Source organism: Protopterus annectens, chromosome 8.part0, assembly GCF_019279795.1.
Source record: "Protopterus annectens isolate FY-2018-M chromosome 8.part0, PAN1.0, whole genome shotgun sequence".
Lineage (NCBI taxonomy): Eukaryota > Metazoa > Chordata > Ceratodontiformes > Protopteridae > Protopterus > Protopterus annectens.
Genome location: NC_056741.1, coordinates 1,314,859,249 through 1,314,875,133, shown reverse-complemented (window position 1 = coordinate 1,314,875,133; position 15,885 = coordinate 1,314,859,249). Strand labels below are relative to the sequence as shown.

At 40.7% G+C, this 15,885-nt stretch overlaps 1 protein-coding gene across 1 annotated transcript in view; it reads right to left on the bottom strand.

Moving 5' to 3' along the window:
• The window catches only part of CADM4 (cell adhesion molecule 4), a 1,113,916-nt gene that overhangs the window by 301,813 nt on the left and 796,218 nt on the right, over positions 1 to 15,885 (bottom strand). The window contains exon 7 of the mRNA XM_044079430.1: positions 10,153 to 10,325. Within this exon, the coding sequence (XP_043935365.1) occupies positions 10,153 to 10,325 (173 nt within the window). The remainder of the gene's footprint in view (positions 1 to 10,152; positions 10,326 to 15,885) is intronic.

Below are 15,885 nucleotides of genomic sequence, written 5' to 3'. Positions count from 1 at the left end.
ACCTTAACCCTACTTCTAACCCTAAGGTCAGTATCTATTGCACATGTTTGTTAAATGTATTACTATATATGCACTTACCTTAACCCTACTTCTAACCCTAAGGTCAGTATCTGTTGCACATGTACGTTAAATGTATTACTATATATGCACTTACCTTAACCCTACTTCTAACCCTAAGGTCAGTATCTATTGCACATGTACGTTAAATGTATTACTATATATGCACTTACCTTAACCCTACTTCTAGCCCTAAGGTCAGTATCTATTGCACATGTACGTTAAATGTACTACTATATATGCACTTAACTTAACCCTACGTCTAGCCCTAAGGTCAGTATCTATTGCACATGTACATTAAATGTACTACTATATATGCACTTACCTTAACCCTACTTCTAACCCTAAGGTCAGTATCTATTGCACATGTACATTAAATGTACTACTATATATGCACTTACCTTAACCCTACTTCTAACCCTAAGGTCAGTATCTGTTGCATATGTACGTTAAATGTATTACTATATATGTACTTAACTTAACCCTATTTCTAACCCTAAGGTCAGTATCTATTGCATATGTACGTTAAATGTATTACTATATATGCACTTAACTTAACCCTACTTCTAACCCTAAGGTCAGTATCTATTGCACATGTACATTAAATGTACTACTATATATGCACTTACCTTAACCCTACTTCTAACCCTAAGGTCAGTATCTATTGCACATGTACATTAAATGTACTACTATATATGCACTTACCTTAACCCTACTTCTAACCCTAAGGTCAGTATCTATTGCACATGTACGTTAAATGTATTACTATATATGCACTTAACTTAACCCTAAGGTCAGTATCTGTTGCACATGTACGTTAAATGTATTACTATATATGCACTTACCTTAACCCTACTTCTAACCCTAAGGTCAGTATCTATTGCACATGTACGTTAAATGTACTACTATATATGCACTTACCTTAACCCTACTTCTAACCCTAAGGTCAGTATCTATTGCACATGTACATTAAATGTACTACTATATATGCACTTACCTTAACCCTACTTCTAACCCTAAGGTCAGTACCTATTGCACATGCACGTTAAATGTATTACTATACATGCACTTACCTTAACCCTACTTCTAACCCTAAGGTCAGTATCTATTGCACATGTACGTTAAATGTACTACTATATATGCACTTACCTTAACCCTACTTCTAACCCTAAGGTCAGTATCTATTGCATATGTACGTTAAATGTATTACTATATATGCACTTACCTTAACCCTACTTCTAGTCCTAAGGTCAGTATCTATTGCACATGTACGTTAAATGTACTACTATATATGCACTTACCTTAACCCTACTTCTAACCCTAAGGTCAGTATCTATTGCACATGTACGTTAAATGTACTACTATATATGCACTTACCTTAACCCTTCTTCTAACCCTAAGGTCAGTATCTATTGCATATGTACGTTAAATGTATTACTATATATGCACTTAACTTAACCCTACTTCTAACCCTAAGGTCAGTATCTGTTGCACATGTACGTTAAATGTATTACTATATATGCACTTACCTTAACCCTACTTCTAACCCTAAGGTCAGTATCTATTGCACATGTACGTTAAATGTATTACTATATATGCACTTACCTTAACCCTACTTCTAACCCTAAGGTCAGTATCTATTGCACATGTACGTTAAATGTACTACTATATATGCACTTACCTTAACCCTACTTCTAACCCTAAGGTCAGTATCTATTGCACATGCGTTAAATGTACTACTATATATGCACTTACCTTAACCCTACTTCTAACCCTAAGGTCAGTATCTATTGCACATGTACGTTAAATGTACTACTATATATGCACTTACCTTAACCCTACTTCTAACCCTAAGGTCAGTACCTATTGCACATGTACGTTAAATGTATTACTATATATGCACTTACCTTAACCCTACTTCTAACCCTAAGGTCAGTATCTATTGCACATGTACGTTAAATGTACTACTATATATGCACTTACCTTAACCCTTCTTCTAGCCCTAAGGTCAGTATCTATTGCACATGTACGTTAAATGTACTACTATATATGCACTTACCTTAACCCTACTTCGAACCCTAAGGTCAGTATCTATTGCACATGTACATTAAATGTACTACTATATATGCACTTACCTTAACCCTACTTCTAACCCTAAGGTCAGTACCTATTGCACATGTACGTTAAATGTATTACTATATATGCACTTACCTTAACCCTACTTCTAACCCTAAGGTCAGTATCTATTGCACATGTACGTTAAATGTACTACTATATATGCACTTACCTTAACCCTACTTCTAACCCTAAGGTCAGTATCTGTTGCACATGTACGTTAAATGTATTACTATATATGCACTTAACTTAACCCTACTTCTAACCCTAAGGTCAGTATCTATTGCACATGTACGTTAAATGTATTACTATATATGCACTTACCTTAACCCTACTTCTAACCCTAATGTCAGAATCTATTGCACATGTACGTTAAATGTACTACTATATATGCACTTACCTTAACCCTACTTCTAACCCTAAGGTCAGTATCTATTGCACATGTACGTTAAATGTACTACTATATATGCACTTACCTTAACCCTTCTTCTAGCCCTAAGGTCAGTATCTATTGCACATGTACGTTAAATGTACTACTATATATGCACTTACCTTAACCCTACTTCTAACCCTAAGGTCAGTATCTATTGCACATGTACATTAAATGTACTACTATATATGCACTTACCTTAACCCTACTTCTAACCCTAAGGTCAGTATCTATTGCACATGTACGTTAAATGTACTACTATATATGCACTTACCTTAACCCTACTTCTAACCCTAAGGTCAGTATCTATTGCACATGTGCATTTGTTTCCTATACAGGATAAAGGAATCTCCTACTGACGTTTTACCTTAGTAAAATGATGTGGCCAACTATGGAAATGCAATATTGTGAATTTCGCGGTTTTCAACGTTCGGTTAACTTGCAGTTCGATATTGTGGTGTCGGCCTTTAGGGATTCGACTATCTGAATGTTCAAAATAATGATACAGACCCAGAAGATCAGTGTGTTTAGAAATGTATAGATCAGTGGAGAAACATTAGAGGGGTGAAGAAGTGAAATTTGATAGGAATGCATTACAGCCAGTAGTCTAGAAAGGAAGAGTGGGCATGGAGAGCAACTGTAGAGGTAAACTGTTAAAAATAACATCAGGAATTATTACATTAGAGATAAGATGGTGAGGCCTAATAATGCACTACTAGAGAGATTGTGAAATACAGATTTGCAATGGAATTCAAAGAACAGTGTTAAAAAATGGAAGTAGAGGGTAGATAGGTTGCATAGAATTAGGTGCAATACATAAACGGACTCAGTAAAATAAAAAGATTTGCTTTTGTGTCTACATATATTCATACATAGCCCTGTATTATAATATAATCCATTTACTACATAGTTTCTCTTCTTTGCTTTTAAGATCTGTGCCTTGACACAATATCAGAAAGTCTATTTGAAGGCAGGGTCTATACTAATTTTTTTTGTGTCTGAGCATCACTAAAAATATGTAAAGAAAACAAAACAACTGTCCATGAGGTGACACGTTCTGCTTGCTTTGAAAGTCATAGGTATAATCTAAATAAAGGAAGACATCTGGATGACCTGCATCTTTAATTCTTATGAGAAACCAAAAATAAAAGCATGTGTTCTACTCATACCCTGGAACCACCTCTGCCATTCTGCTGCACAAGGATGTCAACAGAAAGGATATGAGCAAAACTGGAGGATGTCAACTCATTTATGACTATTTCAGCAACTCCTGAATCAATGAAGAAAATCTGTAAATAATTTACCTTATCAAAATTTTACTGTATAATGACCTCTAAAAACATACTCCACGGAAAGTATTTTGCAGGAGGGTAAGCTAGCTACCCCTCGATGCGGTATGCCCCATACCCTTGTCACTTCATTACACTAACTCAGACATAACACAATGAAGAAGCAAAGGCAAGGCTTGACTTTCAATGAAAGGTGAGTGATGCCTTATTGCTGAGGATATGCAGCTTTAGACTTTCAATATTAAAGCTGTGGAAACTATAAAAGAAATAGGTTGCATAAGACAAGACTTTCACGGGTTCCCACTGTCCATCTCAATGAAATACTTGTTTTAATAACTTCCAGATTTCTGAGTAAAACCTCCTTAAAAGCATAGGGAGATGTCCCAGGGAGACATGATAGAAATTTAATATATAGTCTCATCTGATAAACTATATTTCCTGCTTCATCAAAGTTGTACTCAAAGGAAAGAGGCAAAAATTCACAAACCGGGAGTAAAAGATAAATGGAGCAGGGTTCTGAAATGATATCATCCCCCTTCATTGGGGAAGATCTTTCTGATTAACTTTAGTGTGTTTGAAGGGCACATATCAGAGGGAGATTTCTCAGTTTAAACCTACACTGAACTTTAATTGCTGAAGTAAGGTTGTTGTGTACAGCAATCACAAAAAGAAGCACAGATCTTATAGTATGTACAAACAGTATATTCTGCTAAAGATTTTAAAGTTGGAAAAAAAGAAAAATACATACGCAAGACTACCAGTGCATTGCATACATTTGCAGTGCATGAGGGTGTCGCTGGCACCTATAACTGTGAAGATCTGAGTACAGAGAGATGTCTCTAAGAGCTCTAGGTAAATTTAGTCCTACAAGGTATATTGACACTGAAAAATCCCTTCTCCAGTAATGACAATCATCAGTAGAGGCTGAACACTTAAGTGATACGATACAGCACTGGTACAGCACAGGCTGAACACTCAAACACAGAAGTGATAGGTTAAAGCACTGGTACAAGAAAGGCTGAACAGTAAAACACAGGAGTGATAGGATACAGCACTGGTACAGGACAGGCAGAACACTAAAACACAGGAGTGATAGGATACAGCACTGGTACAGGACAGGCAGAACACTAAAACACAGGAGTGATAGGATACAGCACTGGGACAGGACAGGCAGAACACTAAAACACAGGAGTGATAGGATACAGCACTGGGACAGGACAGACAGAACACTAAAACACAGGAGTGATAGGATACAGCACTGGTACAGGACAGACAGAACACTAAAACACAGGAGTGATAGGATACAGCACTGGGACAGGACAGGCTGAATACAAAAACACAGGAGTGATACAATATAGCACTGGTACAGGACAGGCTGAACACTGAAACACAGGAGTGATAGTGTACAGAACTGGCACAGGAGAAACAGAACACTACAACAAAGGAATGATAGGATACAGCACTGGTAAAGGACAGACTGAACACTAAAACACAGGAGTGATAGGATACAGCACTGGGACAGGACAGGCTGAACACTAAAACACAGGAGTGATAGGATACAGCACTGGTACAGGACAGGCTGAACACTAAAACACAGGAGTGATAGGATACAGCACTGGTACAAGACAGGCTGAACACTAAAACACAGGAGTGATAGGATACAGCACTGGTACAGGACAGGCTGAATACAAAAACACAGGAGTGATACAATATAGCACTGGTACAGGACAGGCTGAACACTGAAACACAGGAGTGATAGTGTACAGAACTGGCACAGGAGAAACAGAACACTACAACAAAGGAATGATAGGATACAGCACTGGTAAAGGACAGACTGAACACTAAAACACAGGAGTGATAGGATACAGCACTGGGACAGGACAGGCTGAACACTAAAACACAGGAGTGATAGGATACAGCACTGGTACAGGACAGGCTGAACACTAAAACACAGGAGTGATAGGATACAGCACTGGGACAGGACAGACAGAACACTAAAACACAGGAGTGATAGGATACAGCACTGGTACAGGACAGGCTGAACACTAAAACACAGGAGTGATAGGATACAGCACTGGTACAGGACAGACTGAACACTAAAACACAGGAGTGATAGGATACAGCACTGGGACAGGACAGGCTGAATACAAAAACACAGGAGTGATACAATACAGCACTGGTACAGGACAGGCTGAACACTGAAACACTGGAGTGATAGTGTACAGAACTGGCACAGGAGAAACAGAACACTACAACAAAGTAGTGATAGGATACAGCACTGGTAAAGGACAGACTGAACACTAAAACACAGGAGTGATAGGATACAGCACTGGGACAGGACAGGCTGAACACTAAAACACAGGAGTGATAGGATACAGCACTGGTAAAGGACAGACAGAACACTAAAACACAGGAGTGATAGGATACAGCACTGGGACAGGACAGGCTGAACACTAAAACACAGGAGTGATAGGATACAGCACTGGTAAAGGACAGACTGAACACTAAAACACAGGAGTGATAGGATACAGCACTGGTAAAGGACAGACTGAACACTAAAACACAAGAGTGATAGGATAGAGCACTGGGACAGGACAGGCTGAATGCTTCAAGACATGACTGATAGGATACAGCACTGGTACAAGATACGCAGAACACTAAAACACAAGAGTGATAGGGTACAGCACTGGTACAGGACAGGCTGAATACTTCAAGACATGAATGATAGGATACAGCACTGGTACAAGATACGCAGAACACTAAAACACAAGAGTGATAGGGTACAGCACTGGTACAGGACAGGCTGGATACTAAAACTCAAATATGACAGGATACAGCATTGGGACAGGACAGGCTGAATACTAAAACACAAGAGTGATAGGATACAGCACTGGGACAGGACAGGCTGAACACTAAAACACAGGCGTGATAGGATACAGCACTGGGTCATGACAGGATGAACACTAAAACACAAGAGTGACAGGGTACAGCTCTGGTACAGGAGAGGCAGAACACTAAAACACAAGAGTAATAGGGTACAACACTGGTACAGGGCAGGCTGGATACTAAAATGCAAGAATGACAGGATACAGCATTGGGACAGGACAAGCTGAATACTAAAACACAAGAGGGATAGGGTACAGCACTGGGACAGGACAGACTGAACACTAAAACACAGGAGTGATAGGATACAGCACTGAGGCAGGACAGGGTGGACACTAAAACACAAGAGTGATAGGGTACGGCACTGGTACAGGAGAGGCAGAACACTAAAACACAGGAGTGATAGGGTACAGCACTGGCACAGGAGAGGCAAAACCCTAAAACACAGGTGTGATAGGATACAGCTCTGGTACAGGACAGGCTGAACACTAAAACACAGGAGTGATAGGATACAGCTCTGGTACAGGACAGGCTGAATACTAAAATATAGGTGTGATAGGATACAGCACTGGTACAAGACAGTCTGCCTGAAGACTAAAACACAGGAGTGATAGGATACAGCACAGGGTCAGGACAGACTGCCTGAAGACTAAAACACAGGAGTGATAATATACAGCACTGGGACAGGACAGGCTGAACACTAAAATATAGCTGTAATAGGATACAGCACTGGTACAGGACAGGCTGAACACTAAAACACAGGAGTGATAGGATACAGCACTGGTACAGGACAGGCTGAACACTAAAACACAGGAGTGATAGGATACAGCACTGGTACAGGACAGACTGAACACTAAAACACAGGAGTGATAGGATACAGCACTGGTACAAGACAGGCTGCCTGAAAACTAAAACACAGGAGTGATAGGATACAGCACAGGGACAGGACAGACTGAACACTGAAACACAGGAGTGATAGTGTACAGAACTGGCACAGGAGAAACAGAACACTACAACAAAGGAATGATAGGATACAGCACTGGTAAAGGACAGACTGAACACTAAAACACAGGAGTGATAGGATACAGCACTCGTCCAGGACAGGCTGAACACTAAAATAGAGGTGTGATAGGATACAGCACTGGTACAGGACAGGCTGAAGACTAAAACACAGGAGTGATAGGATACAGCACTGGGACAGGACAGGCTGAACACTAAAACACAGGAGTGATAGGATACAGCAATGGTACAGGACAGACTGAACACTAAAACACAGGAGTGATAGGATACAGCACTGGTACAAGACAGGCTGCATGAAGACTACAACACAGGAGTGATAGGATACAGCACAGGAACAGGACATGCTAAACACTAAAACACAGGAGTGATAGGATATAGCACTCGTCCAGGACAGGCTGAAGACTAAAAGACAGGAGTGATAGGGTACAGCATTGGTACAGCAGGAGCTGAACACTAAGGAATAGTGGTGGTGAAACAGGCCTAATCAGAAAGCATAGCAAACACCAGGGTGTAGTATTAGACAGTTCTTTTAAAACCCATGTTGAGAGAAGCATTACCTAAATGTCATGGAAGGAGAACTCAAGTGCACCTAAACTGAAGCTCAAGAAAATAATTGCTTTTAAGTATTGAAGTTATTGGTATGACCTTCTATGATGGGATTTGGCATGACTGTGTAAGTTTCCAGCTAGAATCTGCATCTGATGTTCATATTTTCCAAAATGGGTAGTAGACCCACTGTTGCCCAATAGTGGCTTTCCAATGAACCTGTTCTTTGAGCTCCTGTAAAGGACAGAATTACCACTGGACCAAAATTATATCTACAAAGTGACAGGGCTGCCTGCATTGGTCCCATGGTCCAATTCTACAAGACATGAATGTGAAAAAAATAAATGACTATTTCATCATTAGTACGATGAACTCCGAAGATTGCTGTTACAGAGCTGAAGCATTTGAGACCCCATATATCGCTCTAGTTATCCACTTTCCCTCAGAGTAGGAGTTATATTCTGAGGTACTGGAATCTTAGGCTTACATACATAAAGCAAGCCTTCTGTCTTATAGTCTCACTTTCCAAGATTCACAATTTCTGCCTATGGAATAACAATAGGGATCTATGTGACAGAGCTATGGAGTACTTTACATAGAGGGAAGGAAATGCAGAATGGAATTCTGGGTACTCTTCTACTTGCAAGAGGAAAACTTTGAGACAGCATGTACATATGTCCCGAGAAAGAATGCAAATGGGTCTCTTTATCTGTAACACAGAAAAAGAGATGTCCTCATCCTCAACAGGCAACTAGATTTTGTGAGACTCTCAGTCTTAGGATGTAAGGGAGAATACAATTTCTCAACTACTTAGTCAAATCAGCTCTACATATGCTATCTGCCATCATGTACAGAGGACCAGAAACAGTCTGCACATATAAAACAATACAGCAAGCATTTTTTCTGAAATGAGAAAATAAAAAGGGCTTATTTATTTATTTCATAACCAGGTGAGTGGGCTGGTCAACACACGATTTTCAATCATGACCTAGGCCCATAAGGGCAAAATTTTAGTATATCAAATGTTTTGAGATATCACACTACTTGGGAAAGCAAACTTTTTACAATGCAGACAGAAAAAGAGTAAGATGCAGATTTGCAACAATTATTTTGAGTAGAGAAAGAGAACTGTTGATTTACAAACAATGATATCAGTAAAAGAAAACTGTTGTCATCATTCAGGAAAATAACAGACAGGTTGTTATGTAATGGATACCATCACTGATTCACAGTTCACAGTATGTAGGATTAGGCAACTGTCAGACATTGTTAAGAATTACAGTACAAAAGGCATTATTATCACTCATCAACATATGTATGGTGCTTGTCACACTGCTACCCCACTTACAAAGTAAGAAAACGGTGTCACATGGTCTTATCACGTCCTGTGACAGATGTCAATGGGGAACACCCAGCTAAACAGACTAAACAAAGAGCTGCCAGGAACTGCAGATGTGGACAACCTACTGTAGCATTCCAAAGCAAGTTTCAGTATAATTTCGGTATCTGTGCCTTTGTTTCCCAATGCCTGCTTGCTTTAAGTGATTTTTCTGATTTATAATTCAAGCAAAGTTCATATGTTGTGATACCTACATAAAGTCTCTTGTTCAGAATTTGCTTTCCACTAGATACCTTATCTGAATGCCATATTTAATATGAATGGATTATACCATTATCAGTGGCATTCATCTAAAATGATCTTACTTGCAACATGGCAATGCAGTAAGTGAAAGAGCCTTCTGTAAATAAGCAGCTATGTTCAAATGTACTGTATGTATGCATGAATCTTGAAATAAGTATGTCTCTTCTTACCATAGACAACAAGGATGTACTGGTCAGAAGCACGTCCATGAATATTGGATGCCTCACAGATGTATGTGCCGTTGTCCAGCATGCTGAGAGCAGGGATTGTAAGCACATCACCTTGGATGTCAGAGTGAGCTGGCAGCGTGTCATTCAGTCGACTCCAGGTAACAGAAGTGGGCCTGATGAGAGAGAGAGAGACAGAAAAAGAAGTAAAAAGGAAAACGATTCCACATCAAAATGAGTGATGAGCAGTAACAGAAGACATAGAATTGCTTTTTTATTAAGACTAACTTTGGCATTTGACTTCATCAGTTACCCTTTCTGTCCTCATTTACCCAACCCCACTTAAATACCCGCTGATGGCTCTGATGGAGTGTCAGTCCTGATACTAGCTTTAAAGTGGAGCTTTGACGTGATGTAATATCTCAAATGAAGGAACTCTTGGCTGCCTAACAGGATGCTGTCACACCTGATGGACTGAACTAGGCCACTTCTAAGCGAATCAAGGAGAAATGAGAAATCTGTTCGTTTACTGAATCCTTAATGTCCAGATGGAAGTCACCATGCATGTAGGTATGCACAATCATGTTACACATTTGAAAAGATATCAGTGACAATTGTTACAAAAGTATATATGTTTGCTACCAACTGTACAACTCCAGTATCTATGACATCAGTCTGCATTTCAATGTGAATGTCGGCAAAGAATCATGGTTTCCTGGCTCAGACGAGTCAGAATTATGAAGCATAGGTCATTAATCTGATGTAGGAGGGAAGTACCCTGTGGTAAATGCACAGCATTAAGGTAAAGCACAGGTGAGGATGGCAAAAGCAGAAATCAGTGCAGTGCTGTTGGAGTTTGAAGAAATGAAGAGAACTTTTACTGTCCTTGCAGCATTAGCATTTTCCTTCTATTTCCACCACAGACACATTTCCTGAAAAATGTCTAGTTAGTAATGTGTACACCATAACAGCTTTGTATGCGATAACCAACTTTGCAGGTTATCTAAAAGCAGGCTACAGAGCGTCAGGCAGAATTCACATTTTCCTTGGCTGACTAGATGTGCATACAGACAGAGAAGTCCTACTACCAGAGATGAATGTTGAACCATGGAGGAATTAGGGGCAAACAAAATCACTAGCAACAAGAGAAATTACTGCAGTAAAAGGAGAATACAGGCACATAAAAAAGCAACCAACAACTCAGCAAAGAACTATTCACTGTTGTTACATCCATATTTGCAGATGCTTTTTCAATTGTATGTGTAGCACCCCCGCAGGTGTAGCTGAAGAGATATGGGTTTCTTCCTACCTGACTCTGGTGACACCCCTAAGGCCCAACAGACCAAGGTGGCAAGAGGGACAGCAAGAAACTACTATCCCTCATAAAATCATCCAAGGCGAGCTTCGAAAGAAAAATTGCCAAGGACTCCAAAGATAACCACAAGGCATTCTTTAGCTATGTCAAGAATCTAAGTGGCAATGCTCAGATCTGCTCAGAGTTAGTGCAGAATGGCACAAAATACACTGAACCGACTGATATTGCCAATATTCTGGCAGACAGGCTTAGTGCAAACTTTACCCCCCTCTTACCCCCTAAAGGGCCCATAACCATACCAGAAAAATGTAGTGTCCCGGCAATCACTGACACACAGGTTAAAACAGCTCTATCCAAAGCCAAAAATACAGCTTCAGTGGGACCAGACAGTGTCCCAGGCTGTGTCTTATATGAGCTCCAAAATGAACTAACCCCTCACCTAAACACACTGTTCAAACTCAGCCTCTCTACAGGCTACGTACCCAAAGGTGGAGCCACAACGGACCCCGGGAACTATTGCCTTATATGCCTGACTAGCCTTGTCTGCAAGGCTATGGAGCGCATCATCATGGAATTCATTAACAGAGACATTGGGACCCTTCAAACATTGGACCCTACCCAGTTTGGCTTTGTTAAGGGCAGATCATGCCTCCTAAACCTGGTGGACTTCTTTGAGACAGTTACCAAAGCTTTAGATGAGGAAAAGGAGGTCCACACAGCCTACCTAGACCTCGCAAAGGCTTTTGACACCATTCCCCATTCTGGTATTATAGACAAGCTCACCAGCCTGAACATAAACCCGTATGTCATGAGATGGGTTGCCAATTGGCTCACAGATAGAACCCACACAGTGAGAGTTGCAGGCTCTAGGTCCAATTCTAAACCAATTACAAGTGGCATCCCCAGGGCTCAGTCCTGGGACACCTCCTATTCTGTATATACTTCTCAGAGGTACAGGCAAGCACAGAAGGACTTTGGCTGACCAAGTTCACAGACGACTGCAAACTGGGAGCCATAATTGACTCTCCAGCTGATACAGACATCCTCCAGAAGGGTCTCACTGAGATGGATACCTGGTGTCAAAATCATGGCCTCAAGCTAAATGCCAAAAAGTGCATAGCCATCTCCTTTGGAAAAAACAAAGTACCCGCAAACTACCACATACGTGGTAGTCCCCTACATTTAGAAAATGTAATAAGGGATCTGGGGACCCAAGTAGACAGTAATCTCTCCTTTGATAATCATATTGGCCAAGGTGGTTAGAAAATCCTTCTATGTGGCCCACCTAATCACAATAGGGTTCGCATCTAGAACAAAAGAGGTTATTGTGCCCCTCTACTCATCACTCATCAGACCCATTAAAGTACAATGCCCCATTTGGGATGTACCTTACAAGACACCTGCAACAGCTGGAAAGACCACAGAAGTACCTCACCAGGAGGATTACTGGCCTCAAACATATGCCCTATGCAGCCCGACTGAAGAAACTCCAGCTGTACTCGGTTGCATACCGTTTACTCAGAGGTGATCTCTGCCTGACATACAAGGCCATGTCCAACCCAGAATTGATGGACATGCTCCACCTAAAAAAAAAAAAACAAATCCCCAAGAGCCACACAGTCTAGGGATCTAAACCTCACCACAACAATAAATAGGACATGGTGGAGGGATAGATTCCTGTCCCAGAGACTCCCCATGCTTTGGAACAGGATTCCAATCTACATTAGGCAGAGTGCCTCAATAACATTCTTCAAGAGAAACCTTGACGAATGGATGGGAAACAGAAAATTTACCCTGGGGATCACTGCAGTGGCTCTGCTGGACAGAGGCACAGGGAACTAATGGCTTTGCTGGACTGAGGCACAGGGAACTAATCTAAGGGGGCAGCAAAAGCCAACACATTCTGGTTAGGCTTATAGATGCTCTCAGGCAGATAGCCTAGTACTTACCTATGAACCTCAGGTGAGAATATGCATGCAATGAAAACATACATTCACCCTCTTCCCCTGAACTCAACAGAAGAAGGTCTTGACATTCAAACATGCACAAAGAAAGCAATATCAATGATCAGTAAAGCTTTATAATGCAGCAATACAAACACAGGAAAAATGCAATAGAGAGTCATAATACAACAATACAGATATGAGAAAATGCAATGTCATTGAGCAGTAAAGATTTTTTAGGGCAGCAGTACTAACACCCTCTACCCCCTTTGATTAATTCTAAACAGACCAACTATGAAACACTCTATTACACCTTGTTCACTGGCCAGTGACTATTTACAGTCTTGCTGCCAGTATGATGGGGCCCAAGTTGGAGCTCATATGGATCCCAGTTATTTGTAATCCACAAAGCATTTGGGGGGGGGCACAATCTTATAAAAATATAAAAATGATGGCCAGAGCCTCTCACCACTCCTTCAAGAATATCCTAGTGACCAGGCGCCGTGGTTCCTCTGATGAGAAAAGTAGAAAATCACCTATCAGAACTCTGGTAATCATCTATGGCTTCTCGGTACTAGGCGCAAGGGAACTCCTTTTCTTGTTGAATCATAGCAGGCCTGGAGCTACTGGTTTCAGACTTCTCTCCTGAATTCACAAAATACCATCATCCAGGATTTCAGCCAGAGACAGACACAATCTACTACATCACTTCTCTGTCCCAAAGCACTAGAAAAGAAAATCCAGTCATGCTGCAAGGTCCTTTTCCCTTCAGCTATGTGTTTCATTCTTCCTACCTTCAGCGAGTGTTCCAGTCCCCTCTTTCACTTTTGAAATTGTCTTTTATATTCCTGAAAAGGAGCTCTACCTTGTGGTGTAATGGGAAACTACAGTCTATTACTTCTACATGAAATACAGTGGGAGCTACACATGTGAAGTACAAAAATTCACATTTATTTTGATGAAAGCAAGAGATTTGCTATCACCAACTGTAGAAGTCCAGTACCTATTAGGTTACAGGAACATGTAAGAGATATAAAGAATGGAAACTTGAGAGCCCTCTTGCTATGCATTTTAAACAATATCATGATGGTAATCCAGAGGGGCATCAGTATACAAATGCCCCACTTAAAGAAATCCCAATCCCTATGAGCTACATGCTCTAGGGACCTAAACCTTGTCACCACAATAAACAGAACATGCTGGAGGGATAAATTCCTGTCCCAGAGACTTCCCATACTCTGTAACAAACTACCTATCTATATCAAACAAAGCTCCTCATTAGCACTCTTCAAGAAAAATCCTGATGATTGGATGGGAAAAAGGAAATTCACCCTAGGGATCACCTCTGTGGCTCTGCTTGACAGGGGCACAGGAAAATAATTTTCTTGGGTGGCAAAAGCCAGGGCACCTTTTTGGCTAGGCTTGTACAGGCCCGAGGGCCGATAGCCTAGTAACTACCTATGAATCTATGAACTTATTTTAAGTGAAAATTGAGTAGGAATTAAGAAAAATAACTTTTATATGAAGAAACCTTGTTTATTTTAAAATATGGTACCCTGACCCCTACTGGTATTAATGTAGAGTGCAATTTGAAAGTTTTAATTTAATTTAATTTAATTAGTGATATTATAATTGATTGATGAGGTGCTGCAGTGGTGGTGCTGCGGTAGCATTGTCGCCTCACATTAAGACGTCCTGTTCGATTCCCATCTAGACCGTCTTCTGTGTGGAGACATGTGTGAATGGGCATACCTTCATTGAAGGTTGTGCGTCAGGGCCGGCAACTCGGCATGTAAAAATCTACTGCCAATCATTAGCAGACCGGGGTTCCACTGTGGCAACCCCTAACCTGGAAAAGCCGAAAGACACAACAACATAATTGATTAATGAGGTTAATTATAAGGGTATTTAAGGTTTTGATGTAATTTTAACTCCACTGAAGGCAGTGTTGCTGAGGGGCTAGAGGCTACAATATGTTTTTTGCTATATTGGCCTCTGGACATTTATTGTTGCACATAAAATGTAACTGTTTTCCTGATTCTTTTTCTTTCCATGCATATTGACCTTCACATTACAGAGCTCATTACTTATTCCTCATGACAAAAACTTAATCATGGAAAGTTGTCTTTGGTGAAGCTATCAGAATTATTGTTACCCTTGTCCCTGTCTGCATAATCCACAGAAGTGACCCAGGGGCACAAACGCTTATATATGCATACAAGTAGCCCTAGCTATAGACTGGGAGCATGTTGATTGGTGGGCATGCAGTCCCTGGGTATTACACTCACCTGTTCTGGGTAGCATCAGTGCAGCATGCCAGGCTGAATGCTTCCCTCCCTACACAGTGGATATGTTGGCATCAGATACTCCTTGACACCCTACCTTGCTCTCTCATCAAATGCCCAGGTCATTTGGATTACAGCCAGGGCTTTATTTCTCTTTGCCATAATGACAGCATCTTAGTGAGACTTAAATTTA